The sequence below is a fragment of the Pelobates fuscus genome, chromosome 4 (genome assembly GCF_036172605.1).
Source record: "Pelobates fuscus isolate aPelFus1 chromosome 4, aPelFus1.pri, whole genome shotgun sequence".
Classification (NCBI taxonomy): domain Eukaryota; kingdom Metazoa; phylum Chordata; class Amphibia; order Anura; family Pelobatidae; genus Pelobates; species Pelobates fuscus.
This window is the reverse complement of record NC_086320.1, coordinates 324,038,457-324,058,593: the sequence shown is the minus strand read 5'-3', so window position 1 is coordinate 324,058,593 and position 20,137 is coordinate 324,038,457. Positions and strand designations below refer to the sequence as shown.

Sequence of the window (20,137 nt, the reverse complement as noted above, 5' to 3'; positions counted from 1 at the left end):
GGATAAATGGATGCATGGCTTTCTCACAAAAGTAGTGTAATGGAATAACCCGTCTGTTGCTACAATCATTGTTTCAGCACCATTTTGATGACCTCCCTGTTCATAAATCACTGGTTCATTTTCTATCAGTCATTTTGTCACTTCTTTCCTCAATGAAAAGTATACCTTCAATTGGGTCCATCAGCCAATTAAAAAAAACTTCAATACCATCTCCACTACTTAACCTTCCATCCATCCATCCATCCATCTCCACTACTTAGCCTTCCATCCATCCATCCATCTCCACTACTTAGCCTTCCATCCATCCATCTCCACTACTTAGCCTTCCATCCATCCATCTCCACTACTTAGCCTTCCATCCATCTCCACTACTTAGCCTTCCATCCATCCATCCATCTCCACTACTTAGCCTTCCATCCATCCATCCATCTCCACTACTTAGCCTTCCATCCATCCATCTCCACTACTTAGCCTTCCATCCATCCATCTCCACTACTTAGCCTTCCATCCATCCATCTCCACTACTTAGCCTTCCATCCATCCATCTCCACTACTTAGCCTTCCATCCAATCCCCAAAATGTATGGAAAACTTTCCATTTCCTTAGTCAACAGACTCACAATCATATTCCTCATCACACCTAGGTCTGCTTATGTTTCCACCTTATTGCAGATGCGCACAGTCTATGATCTCTCTGTTTTCCGACTCCTTATTGTTATACACTAATCCCTCCACGATATCACATTCTTTACAACAACCTATGATTCCTAAACACATCGGTCTACAAACCCACACCTAGCTCTTATTACTCAACTTTTACTAGATCTCTCTATGCTCTCTCAATCCTCTTCCATGTAATAGCCCATGGCATTATAAATGGCGCTATGAAGCTGCACTCTTTTCTATATTATATGGTGGCATTACACAACAGCAAGAGTTTTAACTCAATATTGTCATGTCAATGTTTTAAAAGGGAATTTCGCTGATCTGCACAAAGTGCTGAGGATAAGGAAACGTCAAATAACTAAAGGAATATAAAACTAACCAAATACTTTCCTAAAGTCTGCTAATTGCATTTAGCAGGATATTGAGCCATACTACACTACATTAATGACATTTTCGAGAGGAAAGAACATAGTTCACATGGCATTTAGGAAAATAATGTATCTTTTATCTGGGTTCACATCAAACTCTGCAATTCTTTTTGGGAAAAAAAACTCCCCAAAATGTTGACTTTGACATTTTCACATCTAACATTCATAATTAACAATTACAAAATGCTTATATTCAAAGCTTATGAAACCTATGAGAATAGGCAGGGCTGTGACAGTAGGATTCTGACAGGGACACTTCCCCATTCTATTGCCTCCTCCAATTTCAAGAATGAATGAATGAAAAAGAACTAACAAGGTAATTAATCAAAGCACGGGCAAAATTCTTATCTTGCAAGAAAACATGGTCTCATTCATGTTTTTATAATACGATAATAAAAAAAGCATACACAGAAACATTATCAATATTTTACATATTTTCGTAGAAATTGCTATGCATTACAACAATAAACATTAGCCTTTCAACACTCACTCTACATAACAAGTGACGTCTATTCTTGATCGATGGACCATCGCCACGAATAATTACTGGTGTAAGCAGCAAAGTCAACTCTACAACTTTCAGGACATGTGCCTTGACTGATGACACCCACGTTTAACCCCATACAAGCAATACACAGAGTGCTACTATAATGCATACTATAACAAAATACATACATTATTCTATATTGATGTTTATAGAAAAAAAAAAGCACAGTTTAAAAATACACCACAATAAAAAAATAACAGTGGCACTGAACAATAATTTAAACTTCTTTAGAAAAATTAAGTATCCAAGAATCAGATCAAAATACGAAATCATGTTCTACTATTATTTTTGCAATTATTCATTTAACAACCTATAAATATAAACCTATAAAACAATAAACATATGGTGGATATAACATATTTGCTAAAGCAGTAGGTTTACTTATTTTCTAATCATTTATGCTGAACAGCAATAACACTTAATGCATCATCTGTATAATTCTTCCCCTTTAGGGACAACAGCATATTTTTTGCTCTTATGATCTGATAAACTGTGCCTTATGGGCAAAGCAGTAACATTAACGAAGCTTGACTTCTGTCTTTCTAGCTTGTGATAGGATGAGCCATTATACTAGGGACTTTTCAAACTCACATATGGCAAGAGATTGGAAGACAAATGTGGACTATTGATCTATGGGTGAGTCCAGTGATTAAAGAAAGACTCCAAACGCCATAACTGCTGCAGTGCACTGTAATGGTTATGATGGAAGGGGTGCCACGGTAAGTACAACTTGCCTGGGGACCACTGGTCGCCTGACACCACCACACCTAGACCAAGAAGCTCAAGCAAGGAGCTTCCATTAGCTCCAATGATATCATTGGCTGTGGCATCACATAAAGGTTTCTCAACCAATGAGCAGCTTCTCGCACCATCACATAGCTAAGTAGCAGAGCTGTGTATCCAAGGTAAGTTGTCAAACTGTTCTGAAATTGTTTGACTACTTACCGTGGGATGGCACCAGGGCACCCTTAGCACCATAATCACTTTAGCGGGATGCAGTGGTTATGGTGCTTGGATTGTCCCATTAAATGAGGTTGGCAGCATCATCTGTAAATAAATCCACAGTCCAGGCCTTCCTCAACATCTTAAATCAAGAACTATAAATGGTTATTTGTGACTTGTCACAGTTACACAGTATTCTGACATTTTGCAGCAATTTGTATTTAATCCCTTTGCCCTTTTGTAGCAGATTTTAGATTTTTTTCATGATATACTCCCATAGCACAAAAAACCCCACATGCCTGACTACACAGAAACATCTAGTAAATCATGCAGAAACATCTCAATAATGAAATAAAAACACAAAGTCAAAGGAACACAGAAATGACATTTACCGCTTGTCATGCAATCCCTTTAATACATTTTATGTATTAAATAATTAAAATGATTTTTGTACAGTATAGGATATACCATGGCCATTCAAAAAAAAAAAAAAAGCATAAACTGAGAACGGAGTAATATTATTATAAAAACATAAATTACAATAATTAATTTCTACATTTTTTATAGCTCTGCAGGAGCTTACAATAGCTGATGAGCAATGAAATAACACTTCTATCTTTAAAGTATTTTTTTTGTATTACGGTCTGTCAAGAGAATGGTAAGCCAATATTATTACACATACATTTTCAACTACATCCCCAGGTGTGTTAGAGATTCTATACAAACCATCGTAATTCAAGCATAGTTCAGATCATTTCTTACTAACCGGTCCAAACTGTCTAAACCCATCCAAAGCTGATGGCATTCATTTTAAGAGTGTTCTATAGAGCTTGTATTATTTATTCTGACATCACACTCTTACTAGCGTCCTCCTGTCACTAAACAGACTGTCCAATCGTCTAGAACAAAACATTCAGAAAACTGCTCTATTAGTGCCATGCTGCTATTCATTGTACATGTTAAATAAGAAAAATACTGCACCAAAAAATGCCTTTATAAGTAGAATGTACAGATAGATCGTGTGCAACATACTTGCAGTTTCTTTTCCAGTTGTTTTGCGGATGGTGGCAATGACTGATTTTCCCTGGACAACTTCTGCACAAAATCAATGCGTCTCAATTCTTCACGTCCGTGCAGTTTGCACATAACCCCGGCCTTAAGAGCAGGAGAGAGAGCAAATAAGTACTTAAATCCACAATCCCAGGACATGGCACCAATGTAACACTCACTTCAAGGTCATTATTTAGTCCACTTGGATTAAAACAGAACCAATAAAATAGAGGATGCAATAAAAGACACGTTCAGACAAAGTATGCCGGCTGAATGGTATATCTTTTAAGAACAGAAAACGCTATGTCTGAATCATAATCCACTGTGTGTGTGGGTCTAATACGGTGACTTTGTGTTTGTTCCTCTCCACCTATTTCCTGTTACATAAGGGAATTGTTACAAGAGGTTAAGGACCCATGGGAAAGTTGGTCAGGAACAGATCTGACATTGGACAAACTGATGTAGACTCGTCATTCCCAAAAATAACATTGTAACAACTCCTTTACATCGGCTTCAGTCCTTGGCCCTAGCCAAGAAACATGTCCGTGAATGTAATGTTGCTTTGAAGTTGCTACATAAACTAGTACAGTGCAGAGAACTGTAAAATTATTAATGAATCATGTAGACATGGTCATTTATTCTCCAAATACTAATTTTAGGCAACTGGGCAAGGCGAATTTATTATTTAATAATATACATAATATTTATACAAAATTATTTTTTATATATGTTTTTATGACACAGACTAAATGACAATTCAGTCCATATCTACTGTTGTCTATCAAGCACTTTGATCACATTTTTAATAAGGACAGAATATACAGACCAAAAAATGTACACATTAAATATTAATCTGCCTGCTATGCTTTCATGTTGCAAGGTGTAATTTGTAAACAGAGCAAAAACAACACAAAAACATTTATAGTAATTATAGCATTTTTTAGGCACAGATCCCATGTTTTACAGTTAAAGGGGCACTATTGTCACCAAAACAACTTTAGGTTAATGATGCCGTTTTGGTGTATAGTTCATGTCCCTGCAGTCTCACTCAATTTTCTACCATTTAGGAGTTAAGTCACTTGTATAGCCATACCTCCCATGACTATAACTGACACAGCCTGCATAAAAAAATGGTTTCAGGTCTTACTTACTTAAGACGTTTTACCTCCTGCACTGTAAATTGAACTGTGTAATCACACACATTAGACTCCTGCTGGCTCTAGCAGACTAGTAACAGAGCGGGATAAGAAATTCTAAATTAAACAAAATGTGCAATAAAGGATGTTTAAATATTAGATCTTTCTTTACAGGAAGTGTTTAGGAGGGCTCTGTCAGTCACAGCTAGGGGAGGTGTGTCTAGGGCTGCATGAACAGAAACAAAAGTGATTATCTCTTGGATGAAGAACGTTGAGCAGTGACACTGCAGGGACATGATCTATACACTAAAACTGCATCATTAAGTCAAAATCTTTTTGGTGCGGATAGAGTCCCCTTTAACTGCAAACATTTCCCACAGAGAAGCACTGTGCAATACTTATCTTTGAGAATAACCCTGTATGCCACATATGTGCAGTAGGGCCACTGTGACAAAATGCCTTTTGTCACTGGATTGTTAGGTGACAAGCTGCCCTTTGCCCCCGGCTGTTGGAGGAGCCTGATTGCCAGCCTCCTTCCTCATGACTATGGCCCTGGGGTGTATTGCCATTTTAAAAGACTATTTGGGGCTTATTGGCTTCTAAAGACTGTTTCTGCCCATTTGAATCCATGGGAACGTGTGTCTCTTCCCCTCCCCCATTTCCTGCCTATTGTTCTCCAGCAGGGCGTTGCCCCAGGCACACTGCCAAACCAGTTGGAACTGACTGCTTTTGTCCCTCCTTGGTCTCTAAACCGCCCTTGCTATGTTTTACCCTATGGCAAATGTACTCTGTTTATGGGATCTGAGCGCTGTTTACCTATATTGGGCCCTCAGATCCGAGCTACCTGGGGATAGGATAAATGTGGGGGTTCTGTGTAATATAATATGAATTATGTATTTTCATGTACTTATACGTATGTTTGCTGTTAGTGTAAAATGTAGATCTTTTCTGTACCTGGAGATAATTGAGTTTACTGCAGTGCCTTAAGCCAATTATCTCCAGGATGGAGAGGAGGGATTTTGTTGTGTATGTGGGAGTGTTACTATGTTAATTAGTGTTCCCATTGGTTTGTGTCTCTTTTGTCACAGTTTACCACCAGGTCCAGGGGGTGTGCCTCTGGCCTGAAAACTTGTATATAAGGAGTAATAAACGCTCATTGGAGTCAGATGATCTTGTACCTACATGAAGTTTCGGCTTATGCTTGGGGGATTGGAGAACTACACTCTGGGGATTGCTATAAATTCTATACTCCCCAGGGTATAATCACTAAGCTCTACTAAGAGCTTGCTCCTGTTCCTGCTCTCTGGAATTCGGAGAGGTCGACCTACTGGAAGCTGTACCCTGATCTTGGGCCCAGAGTTGGTGGAGACGGCGAGACCCGAACCAAGCTGCGGCGGTTTGCGGGGTCTGCAGTGGTTATGGTGTCAGGTGGAGTGCTTGGAGACCTCGGAAAGCACTAGGAGCATCCGTCAACGGAAGGTACCCGGTCGAGGTGCCAGCGGTTCCGTTACAGCCGCCAATGTGTGTCTATGAAGAAACGTTTGATTGGCAGAGATCCTGATCATCTCACGTGACGGAGGATCATCTCACTGTGAGACTGGGATGCCTCTATTCATGGCAGTGGGTGCAGGTTCGATGCTACTGGTGAAGGGCTTATACAACACGGCACGGGGTGAATTCAGCAGATGTTGAGATTATATTTAACCAAAAAATATTTTATTTTTTTATTTTTTTTATTTTGAATTCATTCAAAGATTTGGAGTCGCAAGGTGCCTGCAGTTCTTTTACCTCACCGTTTAGGCTGCACTAAGCAAATGGCCCTACTGTTTATTTGCATAATAGCTCACATCACAATGAACGTGCATATTCAACAGTTGTTTACAGCACAGTGTATGTGAATACTTGTTATCGGGTTTGGGACCTCTTGTACCAGGAGCAATAACACCAATTGCTTTCTGCATGCCCGCATATTTGCAGTGTTTCTCCAAGTTTGAAAACTCATTTCAAACACAGATCAATTTACTTAGTGTCTATACTAGAGACATAGCTCACTGTAAAGTCCTAACAGTGCGTGAAAAGACTGTCTTAGAAAACCCAACTTGTAAATCAGATCTGGACGGTTTATGTGATCAATTACATCAATACTAATATTAACATTTATATAGCAACACATTTCACTGCAGTTTACAATTACAGAAAGGGGATATTTAAAGGTGAGCTCGTGTGAACATGATTTGAACCTGGGTTTTCTGGTTTTAAGGCAGTGATCTTATCAGAACTCTAACCACAGGTTCCCTCTTTAAGGGCATACACAAATGACTGTATGATATCACTGAGCAGGAACTAACCATAGGAAGATACACCTGTTCGTGGGATGTGTCTTATACTTACATAAAAAAAATTGATTAACCAGTATATTAGTACAAAGTTATGATATTGCGCTGTACTTAATGGTCTAATAGAGTCTCTGATTTGTTGCAAGTTAATATACAAGTGCATATTTACATATTATATAATATATTACCCTTGCTTAAGTCCCAATCCTCCGTTAATTTCAGAGAGAGTCCATAACTTGGGTTGGCATCTATTAATTGTGCTGTCCTGTTTTTATATATGCTTATTTATTTTTCTCTTATAATACAGAGTATAAATTTAAAAAAGGCAAAGTAAAAATGTCTGCGCTCTGGAAGGATGGAGTACAGTGATTGCCAAATGGGCCACTTAAATGAAATTGCTTCATAAATCTTCCAGTCCTCCCCTGATAAGAAACTAGCCAGGAGAGCTCAGGGCAATATGTTATCTTTGAATAATACATTGTATGAAAAGGTTGAAATATTTTATTAAATAAATCTGAATCTGCTGACCCCATAAGTAATTAAATAAATATATATTTAAAGTGGGCATTGGTCATATTTACTTAAATAATCTTCAAAAATGTAATCAAAGTCCAAAATTTTTAAAAGAAGGAGCAGGATGCATATACTACTTTTAAGGGAAACAAGGAATTCACCAGACTTACAACACAATGTAATATGGGTGGAGCCCATCAGGAGAAAAGTTTTTACTCGATGACCTCACAAAACAGGACTAAGGACAGGAAATATTTCAAACATAGACCTTTAGAATGGTTTGCCATGTCCGTTTACAACATAGGAAGAGAGCTGAGCTGCAAATCGTAGTTACCAAAGACAAATGACCAAAAATTGAATACCCTGTCACAATGATTGTCTTTTGCGGAGGACAGAGTGCAATAATTAGAGTCAGAGTAGAATCAAATACCAAAATGTCAATAAGAGAAAGCTATAATGTATTATCAGATTATTGCCTAATAATGCATTTTCATTAATTAGTGGAGTATAAACGCTGTCCATATGTTAAGATAATTTGAACATTTAGAAGTTAAGATTTCTAATAATAGATTGCTATTCCTCCCAACAGTTCCAATTTAGATGGGACAGGCCCACATTTTTAATCCTGTCCTGCTGTCTTGACTAAGTTCCCAAAAGTGGAACACCAGGGATTTATCCTTAACAACCATAGCTCGACTACATCATTAATCATGCTGAAACAGTGATCCATGCATGGTCTGCTGTGAATAGACTGGCCTTGCCTTGGAAGATTAGCAGGCAGCCTGGGGTGTATTTACACCTGGCTGACCTGCCAGTAACATGGGTTTCTTGGGGCTAAGCCAGTGACACAATCGAATGACTGGCCCTCACCCTTTATCCCCTCCCTCCAGCGTACTGATTTGTGAACTGCTGAAGATAGGAGGTATGGATTTCGTACCTGTACTGAATCTCATTACAGAAACAAGGCAATACTGAATAAATTACAAAGAACGACCTGTTCATGTCCTGTGTTTTTAATAAGGCAAAATCAACATATAAAAAGTAATGGGATATAACTGAACAGAATGACAAGTGTCTTCTGAAGTCAAATTACACTACATGCAATCCACTAAGCTAAAAACCAGACCAGAATGAAGTGGTCTATACTAACTAAACCTGCATACAATTATAATTCTCATCACATATGTATGCGATAGAGCTTACATGGAATACACTCATGTTTATTTTAGGACTGCCACATAGGACCTAGATAAAATACTATAATGGGCTTCTTTTCTTACTTTAGAAATGTGCTGAATTCTTTATTAGTATAGCTGTATGTTTGCATTTAAAGGAACACTCCAAGCACCATAGCCACTACAGTGTGTATGGAGTTCCCCCACACCGCCAATATAAGCAGGGACCCTGAGCCTGAGCTAAGCACAGAGGTGCAGAACTTTGTTCATTGGCTTAGAGTGATCAGCTGACATGCTCAGCCAATGAGCTAATCTTGCCCGCAGGCTTAGCTCAGGAGAGCAAAGTTCTTAGTAGAAAATTTTGACTCTACATAATAATAACGATGAGGCAGCAGCAGGGCCCGGCACATCTCAGGTAAGAAAGAAAGACGTTTTCTAACTTAAATGGGGGTGGGGGTTGCCATTGAACTCCTGACACCATAACCACTGCAGTGTGCTAAGAGTGTTCCTTCAACAAAATTCTACATTGCAATTTAAAAAGAAATGTAATTAACTGGCAAATGTGTATGTGTCTATAGAACATTGTAATTTTTTATAGATGTATACATTTGTCCGTTGCAAATATAAACTGGTAGTGTCCAGAGATGTCCCTACCCCTTCTCAACATGGTTACTGTTCATAATGACTGTACTTAGCCTTGTGGACTCAAGTAAAACGTAGGAAGGTTTACATCACTTATAGCTATTCGTGGGTAAATTGTGCTTTATTTATTTAAATTCATTAAGTTTTAAAAAAAAAATGTATACTGCGATTTGCAAAACAAAACTCATAGTGTATGCTGCTGGTAATAGAAAGCATAAATCTAGAATATATATATATATATATATATATATATATATATATATATATATATATATATATATATATATATAAACGATGATAGAACCCTAGTGAAAAACATACAACATTTTTAATAAAAAAATGAAAACTCGAGCACATTTCTAAGTGATTTGGACTACTAAACACATTAGGTGGCATTCTCATTCGCCACATAAATGATCTATTGCAGCTATTCAGTGAATCTGTCCTGCTGTGTTTGTATTTTTCTTTAAACATCACAGGTTCACAGCCATATTTAGAAAAGGCTGGCATAGCTTGCATTATGCACCACCTTGTCAATATTCCTTTGAGGCTCTGAACTCCAGCAGATAATATCAAATGCTGCCACACTGCAGGAGTTATACATTTGGCTACATTCTATTGTGACCTTGTGCTACACAGTTGTAGCTGATCGACCCCCTACCACATTACAAACAGGAATGTATTATTCAAAAGGAAATTATGGGGGGAAAGTAGCCTTTGTGTTCTGTTCTCCAAAATGTTTGAAAATCTGTTATTTAATTTACAGATATAGAATTTCAGGATGTACGGTTTTATTGATTCTACGGTTTAAATGATCTGGGATCTCTGCATGCGAGAACACCTATTATCTCAGTAAGGGGCTCCTCACATAATATCTTGAAATTTCTAGAGGACCGACGAGGGAACAGTATATTGATTATAAAGCATTACTGAGATTTAGACGGAAAATGGGGGCACATGAAGATCAGGATACACTGAGGGCACATTTTAGACTAATAATACGGATTATTATTTTTCAGCATGCTCTAAAATTTTATATTCTCTTAAATTCTCCAGAATTGCTGTTTAGTGAGTAAACTTCACAGTGCTTAAACTGTGGTTTATGGAGTTAGTTAGTATTGTTTAGGGACTGCATTATTAAATAATGAGCTGTACTGACTTTTTTCCAACTTTGCTATTTGGTCCAAATTTCTTTTTAAATTGCCAGCATGCATGTGGATTTAAAGGGACACTATAGTCACCAGAACAACTACAGCTTATTGAATTTGTTCTGGTGTGTAGAATCATTACCTTCAGGCTTTTTGCTGTAAACACTGTCTTTTCAGAGAAAATGCAGTGTTTACATTACAGCCTAGTGACAACTTCACTGGCCACTCCTCAGATGGCTGTTCGAGATCCTTCCTGGGTCATGGCTGCCTAAAATGCATCCAAACATTCAGTGTCTCCTCCCTCTGCATGCAGACACTGAACTTTCCTCATAGAGATTTATTGATTCAATTCATGTATATGATGAGATGCTGATTGGCCAGGACTGTGTTTGAATCATGCTGGCTCTGCCCCTGATCTGCCTCTTTGTCAGTCTCAGTCAATCCTATGGGGAAGCACTGTGATTGGATCAGGCTACTACTTCTGATGATGTCAGCAGACTGCTTGTTTTTTTTTTTTTTTTAGGCAAACCGCATGCAGATCTACAGCTTCTGGGTTGAATACAGTAAGATTTTGCTATATTTATGGAGTCAAGAGGGGCCCAGGGGGGCTAGATCGTGGTTTTAACACTATAGGGTCAGGAATACATGTTTGTGTTCCTGACCCTATAGTGATCCTTTAATTAGGAGTCACTTACAGAGATAATGCATTATCAGTAACCCCGTATGGATCAATGAGGTTATAATTCAATCATAACAAAGCAGTCTGGAGATCCTATATAAAAAAAATATATATAATGTCCCAGTCATATTAATAGAACTGGGCTAGATAAACTGCAATTGCTAAATAAATTGAAATATACCATGCTGGCAGAGGGTCTTAAATGGATCAAAGTGTGAAATAAAATCTTGTTGGTCCTTAAAGGAGACCATTGCTTATCTAGAAATTACACCATTAAATGAAATTAACAATTAAGTTCCTATGTAACATGTTAAGCTTTTTGTGATGTGATGCTTTGTTGTCTTTTATATTAATAATAAAGATTTAGCAAATGACAATCCATTTCAGTCCAGGCATATCCATGCCACAGATTGAATTGGAGGAGAACCAAGCAACCTCTAGATTGTAATCTCGTTTGAGCAGGGTCCTCATCAGTCTATTGTCTTATGTTTTGTTAAATTTCCCCTTTTTATAATATTGTAAAGCGCTGCGGAATAGGTTGGCGCTATATAAATACAAAAAATAATAATGGCTTAGATTTCTCAAAGTGTTTTATTCTAAAAAAAAAAAAAAAAAAGAGTGGTGCAAAAATGTAAGAGGGGATGAGTAACCCATGGAATGTTCCTTGTTTCACCTGTTTCCATGGTAATTGCCTCACTTTTAGTACTTTAAACCAGCATCATTTGATAAAATTGCCCCTCTTCCCCGTTGTTTGGTTTATTCTCTTCTCTGCATGTATAAAACATGAAATTAAAAAATCTTGGGTGGCAGTTCCCTTCTAAGAACGTCTCTTCTCTTTTGCAGTGAAATAGACCTTACATCAGAATGCAGAGGAATAGTAATTCAGACAGTCCTTTGTGCGATATGGCCAATACGTCAGCTTGCATTCCAGTCTAAAGGGGAAACATCTTACATCCTGGAGGAACACATTACCTTATAAAGTGACAGCAAAGGAAATGCACAAATTATACACGGGGAAAAATGCACTGAAAATGTCTACATTGAAATGTTACACTTAACGGTTTAATCAGGATTAAATCTGAGAAAATAACAGATTTGTTACAATGTCCTTATAGCAATAGATTTTTTTGTTCAGTCTTGGCCAATGAGCTAAGTCAAATTTTCATGGTTATTTGTTCAACAAACAGAACTGATAAACTGCTGACAGCTGAGAAGTGAATTTTAGTCCCAAATAGGCATATTGGGAAAATTCTTCGACCCATCTATTTTAATATCGAATCAGCAAAGTCATATGTCCACTATTCATCATTTACGGAGTAGTCCAAGCCGTGTTCAGCAGCTAACTTTAATTGCATTACGCCTAATTGAGAGACTTCGCTTAAAGTAAAATCTGAGCAGGCAGCTTGAGTCTATCTAGAAGAGAATTATTACATTAAGCTATTTGCAATGTCAAGATCAATAGAACCAGCACGGGCATTAGCATCAAAGGCACAGATAACCTTTAAAGGGATATTATAGTCACACAGACAGCTTCATCTCAATGAAGTGATATGGGTGCAGTGTCCCTGTCCCTTTAACCCAACCATGTAAAACATCAGTATGACAGTCACTAGATTAATAACATTTGATCGCGTGACACAGAATAACCATAGGAAAGCACTGACTCAATGTTTTCCTATGGGGGATTTCGAATGCTCGCATGGCCCCTGCCGCGCATTAAAGGACCACTATAGGCACCCAAACCACTTCTGCTCAATGAAGTGGTCAGGGTGCCAGGTCCCCCTAGTTTTAACCCTGCAACTGAAAACATCAGAGTTTCAGAGAAACTGCTATGGCAAGGTTAATCCAGCCTCTAGTGGCTGCGTCCCTGACAGCCACAAGAGGCTGCTTCCGCGATTTACACTGAGTAAATCGCACTTATTTGACGCTGGACATCTTCATGGAGTCTGGCGTCAAATAAGATCCCCATAGGAAAGCATTGAGTAATGCTTTTACTATGGGCGGGGTTGAATGTGCGCGCCTCTGGCCGCGAATGCGGGTGAAGAGAGGTCACAAGCGCTAAGAGAGCCCGGCGCTGGATTAAGGTAAGTGGCTGAAGGGGTTTTAACCCCTTCAGCACCGAGAGAGGGGGGCCCCGAGGGAGGGGGCCACTCCAAGAGCATACAGTGCCAGGAAAATGGGTTTGTTTTCCTGGCACTATAGGATCCCTTTAAGTCCCCAATGCACCTCTTTGTGGAGCATTATATTGGATCATCATGGAGAAGTCCAGATCTCCTCTGTGACATAGCTTAGAAAGGAAAGGTCAGCAGTGCTCAGGGAGCCTTGGTGCTAAAAATAGCACCAAAAGGTTAGGGAGGATCTAGAAAGGTGTAGAGACAGGGACAGATCTGTATTCCTTACGCTATGGTGTTCATTTAACTTCAAGTGCAGAATAACCAATTTAGTAATAACACATCAAGAGCCTCTTGTATCAGTGTGTGGCATTTTCATTCGCAACACAGTGACAGATTAGCAGGGTTATTCACTAAGGTGTGAATTGTGGGGAATTCAACATGTATTTTAAATGTTATGTCAATAGTAATAACAACTGACTTTAAAAGAACACTATAGTCACCCAGACCCCTTTATCTCAATATGTGGTCCTGTCATTTAACCCTACAATGTAAAACACTGCAGTTTTCTTTTAGACACTGTAATGTTTACATTACATGGTACAAATCCACCTCTAGTGGCTGTTATTCTGAGACTATAGGTTCCCTTTCATATTTTTCCAACTCAGATATTGTGGCTTAAAATTCAAAATTATCTTCTTTAATTACGCTGAGCAGGCTCATTTTACCACTGTTCTCTTTAGTTTGTGTTTCTGTTTATCAAAATGTCATTAAATTTCCCATGGTAGAGTATAGTGCCGGTTTTAAAGAAACAAAATTGATAATGATAAGAATACTTTTCAAATTTTGCTCTCTACTGCTCTATACCAGCATTATTTGTGGGTACAATTATTATTTGGTAATTATATAGCATCAACATATTCCACAGATCTGTACAATAGAGGGAACACATACTGATACAAAAGGAACATAAGACCCTGTTTTTGAGCTTACAATCTAGCAAATACAGGTTTTTTTATACAAAGTGCATAGCAAGATAACTTGTGAGCTTACAATCCAATTCTTGGTTAATGGCATACAACGATATACCAACTGTGACATATACCAGCTCAGATGCCAAATCCCCAAAAAAAGGTTCAGGAAGCTCCTGTCAGTTGAAGGAAATTAACTTGTTAAAGGGACACTCCAGGCACCCAGACCACTTCTGCTCATTGGAGTGGTCTGGGTGCCAACTCCCACTACCTTTAACCCTGCAAGTGTAATCATTGTAGTTTTTTAAACTGCAATAATTACCTTGCAGGGTTAAGTCCTCCCCTAGTGGCTGTCTATTAGACAGCCACTAGAGGGAACTTCCTGCTTCATAGCACAGGTTTTCTGTGCTAGAGCGTCGCTGGACGTCCTCACGCTGTGTGAGGACCTCCAGCGTCGCTCTATTCCCCATAGGGAAGCATTGAAATTCATTTTCAATGCTTTCCTATGGGGTGCGCCAATGCGCATGCGCGGCATTGCCGCGCATGCGCATTAGGTCTCCTCGGCCGGCGGGCGAGATCAGTCTCGCCCACCGGCCGACGTAAGCAGAAGGAGGAGCGGCGGAGGAGGAGGAAGCAGCGACGTGGGACCTGTCGCTGCCTCTGGTAAGTCACTGAAGGGGTTTTCACCCCTTCAGCAACTTGGGATTGGGGGGTGGGAGGGAGAGGGACCCTCCAGTGCCAGGAAAACGGATCGTTTTCCTGGCACTGGAGTTTCCCTTTAAGACATCCCTGGGAGGCAAGGACACGTTCCTCGTGATGACAGGAAAATCACGCTCTCAAATATGGCAAAGATCTCTTCCAGTCTACCATTTCACTAATCACTGAGGCAAGAACCTAGAGTATATTATGTTATCGTGGGAGGGATTGCATTGCTAAGGGTTTCTAAGTTTACCTGCCTGTATTTATTAAAGGGAAAGCAACATGTATATTGCTGATGTGAGAATAAAATAAATATTTCAGACAAAAAGAAAGCTCATGGAAAGAAATGTCTATCTACAAATTACTGCATGCAAATTATTCTCAGTAGGTTTATTACTTGATCTTGGCATTAAAGAACCGATCATTTACGGAATGTTCTAATATGCAATGTTGCTTAACCCCTTAAGGACCAAACTTCTGGAATAAAAGGGAATCGTGACATGTCACACATGTCATGTGTCCTTAAGGGGTTTAACAAGTTAGACAGACAGACAGACAGACAGGCAGGCAGGCAGGCAGGCACAAAAGGGTATGAATGTGACTTATTATCAGGCAGCAATTTAAAACACAGCCTGTTATAATAAAGAAATAATAAATTCTCACCCCAAAAATAGTAAAGCAACAATCTGACTACTCCACCTTAATGACACTTTAGTAATTCTGAAATCAAGATTTGTCACATGTCATCCAAACATGTGCCATTTCTGCCCCACCCCTTCCCTCTTCCAATTCCTGCCAAACTTGACAGATCTGCACATGTAGTTTACAATATCAGCAATTTAATGGTTAACCTTTTTAGATCTATAATGTTGGTTATCATTAATAAAGATTATATTATAGTTCCTACATTTATGTTCTTGTCAGCATCTAGAGAAAAAGGGGAGAGCAAGACTGGTGTAGACACACACTGTCATTTTAAGCAAGGTGACCCAGACATCATTATTCTTCTGTGCGGAGTTGCTAATTCCAAACATTATTATAAAATTGGATTAATAAAAAACAAACAAAACAAAAACATAGCGACCTTTCTTGAGGTGAAAACTGTTCTATAAGACAGATGTTAGGGATGTGTGCACCCCTCTTAGAAAACAAAAATTTATAACATTAGACAGTTTAAAGGGACACTGTAGTCACCAGAACAACTACAGCTTAATGTAATTGTTCTGGTGATTATAATCATTGTTTTAAGGCATTTTCATGTAAATACATGTTTATATTGACCCCCTAGGGACACCTCCAGTGGCCACTCCTCAGATGGCCACTTGGGTGCTTCCTGGCTCAGTCCTGCACAGTAGGCAGCACTGCTGTTCAGTGTCTCCACGCTCTGCATGGAGACGTTGAATTTTTTATTCAATGCATCTCTATGAGGAGGTGCTGACATTCCCTATGGGAAAGCATTGGGTTGGCTAGAAATCAGCAATTCTGATGATGTCACGAAGGAGGCGGATCGGGGGCAGGGCCAGCACTGGAGGACCCACACGGTACTGGAAATAAGGGTAAGTTTCAATTTCTTTTAAGGGGGTTAAGGAATGGTGTTTTTAATACTATACATATTTGTGTTCCTGACCATATAGTGTTCCTTTAAAGATTGTGTTGAGTCTTGGCCAGACAAGATTTGCCTTTTGCGTCTCCTTAACAGTAGAATAGGAACCTCCGATTTTCTTTTTCAAAATCTTAACAGCTAGGAACAGTATTAGGAATTAAAATTTAGCTCTAAAAGTTATTAATTATTTTTCTGATTTAGCGTGTCTATTTGTTTCCGTGATTATTTGCAATTTCCTTTTTTTTTTTTTTTTTTATTTATTTATTTTTTAAAAATATTCCTAGGCAATCTGCAATAAATATTGGGCTCGGAAGAAATGTGGAACAAGCCAGATAGGAACAAAATAACAAAGGAAATGAATAACTGAGAGTATATAGTATGTACTTTCAAATTGTGACTGCAAATTATTTATTCACGATTTAATCAGACTTCAGGTTACCTGTATCTTAAGAATGAGGTGACCCGAAAAATGATTTAATTCACCAAGTATAATAAAATGTGTCATATACAACCTTTATTTGTAATACTATCTTTTTTTTAGAGCTGATGTTTGTAGCATTCAGCACAGTTGTAAATTGTGTATCAGCACTCTGTGCTCCTTGTTATCAGTTTGATTTAGTTTTTCGTGCATGTCATCAAGTAATCATGAAAAGGAACTTTGCATCTGAAAGCACATTAACCAATTAGAACCTGTTTAACCCACTATGTATCAGGCATGTCATGATGTTGTAAACTGTACTGAATAACCTCTGTTCCTAAAAAAAAATAGATCTCATCAGGCAAACTGTGCACTAAAGCTCTAAAAACTCAGATTCATGCTGAAAAAAAAGTGTCTGTGCCAGGCTTATTTACAGCACATAGGAAGCAGTGATAGGGTAGTTTCTTTAGCTGGGAACAGTGAACATAGAAGTTGATAACAGCATGGAAGAGATCTATATGCTACACAATGTATGCTGCATCTTGGTATGAACTGATACAATCTAATAATAATTAATTAAAACAAAACAAAAAAAAACATCCTAGCATACGCTAGCAGGTGTAGGCAATCTTTGACACTCCAGATGCATTGTGGCTGGAACAGCATTATGGGATATGTAGTCCACAACATCTGGAGTGCTGAAGGTTGCTTAGTGTGCTAAGGGCTAGTAAACATATAAAGAACACTCCCAGCTATATAAAATGCCAACAATATCACTTTTGCATAAAATAAGTGTATTTTCAAGCAATACAGTGTTCTAAGGAACAAAAAGGATGAAATGGAAAATATGTGACTTTATTACCTCTGTATCCAATGCATGTTCAGTATTCACGGGACCAGACTGTTGAGGGCAATTAAATTCCTCATCATCTGAAACTGCAGAAAAACAAATAATTGTTAACTGTGGATTAATTTTCAATCTAAAACCATCCAATCATTAAGATAAGTATATAATATGTGCAATGTCAATCAGCAGTGGCCAAGGCCAGTAAGGTATTGTCATGCATGAAAAAGGGCATTCATTCTCGGGACGAGAATATCATTTTGCCTCTCTATAAATCACTGGTAAGACCACATATTGAATATGCTGTGCAATTTTGGGCACCTGTTCTAAAGAAGGATATCATGGCACTAGAAAAAGTGCAGAGGCGGGCTACAAAATTAATAAAAGGAATGGAACATATCAGCTATGAAGAAAGGTTAACAAATTTAAACCTATTTAGTTTAGAAAAACGTCGCCTGAGAGGGGATATGATAACATTATACAAATATATTCGGGGCCAATACAAACCATTGTGTGGAAATCTATTCACAAACCGGACTTTACATAGGACACGAGGCCATGCGTTTAGACTGGAAGAAAGAAGATTTCGTCTAAGGCAAAGGAAAGGTTTTTTTACTGTAAGAACAATCAGGATGTGGAATTCTCTGCCTGAAGAAGTGGTTTTATCAGAGTCCATACAGATGTTCAAACAGCTACTAGATGCATACTTGCAAAGACAGAATATTCAAGGATATAATCTTTCAATGTAGGGTAATAACTGCTTGATTCAAGGATAAATCTGACTGCCATTCTGGGGTCAATAAGGATTTTTTTGTCCTAGCTTGTTGCAAAATTGTGCTTCAAACTGGGGTTTTTTTTTTGTTTTGTTTTTTCTCTTTTGGATCAACAGCAAAAAACAGGTGTGAGGAAGGCTGAACTTGATGGACGCAAGTCTCTTTTCAGCTATCTAACTATGTAACTATGTAATAATATGATATTTCAACAGGCAGGTCAGAGTTTGTTTCGAATCCGGTATTTCACAGACATGATATAATTTCCATTTATCATTTCCAGTAATTTACAGTGATTACTTGGCTTCTCCTCTCCTTTCGTCCCAACACCTGTCCGCTTGATCCAGTACCTTCCCACCTTATCAGATCTCTCTCCCCTTGTCTTGTACCGTCCTTAACACACATCCTAAACTGCTCTCTCTCTTTCATCTGGTGTTGTCCGTGCTCCCCTTAAGCATGCTACTGTCGTACCCATCCTAAAAAAGCCATCTCTAGACCCGTCTTCCCCTTCCAACTATCGTCCCATATCCCTGCTTCCTTTTTCCTCAAAACTTCTAGTAAGACTTGTCTTTACCCGTATGACTCAGTTCCTAAATTCCAACTCCCCCCTCGATCCTCTTCAATCTGGCTTTTGCCCCCTCCAATCTACTGAGACTGCTCTTAATACAGTTACAAATTACCTAATTGCAGCTAAATCCAAATTCAACTATTCCATACTAATTCTTCTTGACCTCTCTGCTGCCGTTGACACTGTTGATCATGGCCTCCTTCTCCTAACTCTACAATTTCTTGGTCTCTGTGACACATGGTTCTCCACCTATCTCTCCCAACGCTCCTTTGTGTCTCTTTTTCCAACTACACCTCCTCTCCTTGTCCGGTCTCAGTCGGAGTCCCTCAAGCTTCAGTTCTTGGTCCCCTTTTGTTCTCTCTCTATACTGCCTCTCATGGCAAACTCATTAATTCATATGCATTCCACTACCACCTGTATGCCGACAACACCCAGATATAACTCTCCTCCCCTGACCTCTCCCCTGCTGTCCTAGAACGTGTCACCATTTGCCTTTCTTCTATCACTGATTGAATGTCCTCCCGTTTTCTGAAACTCAATCTCTCTAAAACTGAGTTTCTTATTTTTCCTCCTCATAACACGGACCCTATTTGCTGTCTTCCTCAATACACTTCCTATTGTGTTTTTATACCCCACCTCCTCTAGATTGTAAGCTTGTTTGAGCAGGGTCCCCAACTACATATTGTTCCTGTTGGAATTTGGTATGGTCTCATTTGGTGAATTCCCTTCTTATTGTAAAGTGCTGCGGAATAAGCTGGCGCTATATAAATAATAATCAATAATAATAATTACATCACCCTGTGAATTACTGGGTTCAGAATCCCCTTACTAAGATATATCGCAGATACTAGCCCTAGGTTTGTTCTCAAAAGTTATTAGAGCACATATTTTA

At 38.7% G+C, this 20,137-nt stretch overlaps 2 protein-coding genes across 2 annotated transcripts in view; both read right to left on the bottom strand.

Annotated features, from left to right (window-relative positions):
• The window catches only part of RAPGEF5 (Rap guanine nucleotide exchange factor 5), a 233,243-nt gene that overhangs the window by 91,680 nt on the left and 121,426 nt on the right, over positions 1-20,137 (bottom strand). Inside the window, exons 8-9 of the mRNA XM_063452389.1 lie at positions 17,926-17,999; positions 3,615-3,737 (exon numbers count right to left, since the gene is read on the bottom strand). Coding sequence (XP_063308459.1) covers positions 3,615-3,737; positions 17,926-17,999 — 197 coding nt within the window. The remainder of the gene's footprint in view (positions 1-3,614; positions 3,738-17,925; positions 18,000-20,137) is intronic.
• CDCA7L (cell division cycle associated 7 like) overlaps positions 1-20,137 on the bottom strand; it is a 356,480-nt gene that overhangs the window by 271,419 nt on the left and 64,924 nt on the right. The gene's annotated exons all lie outside the window — the stretch shown is intronic.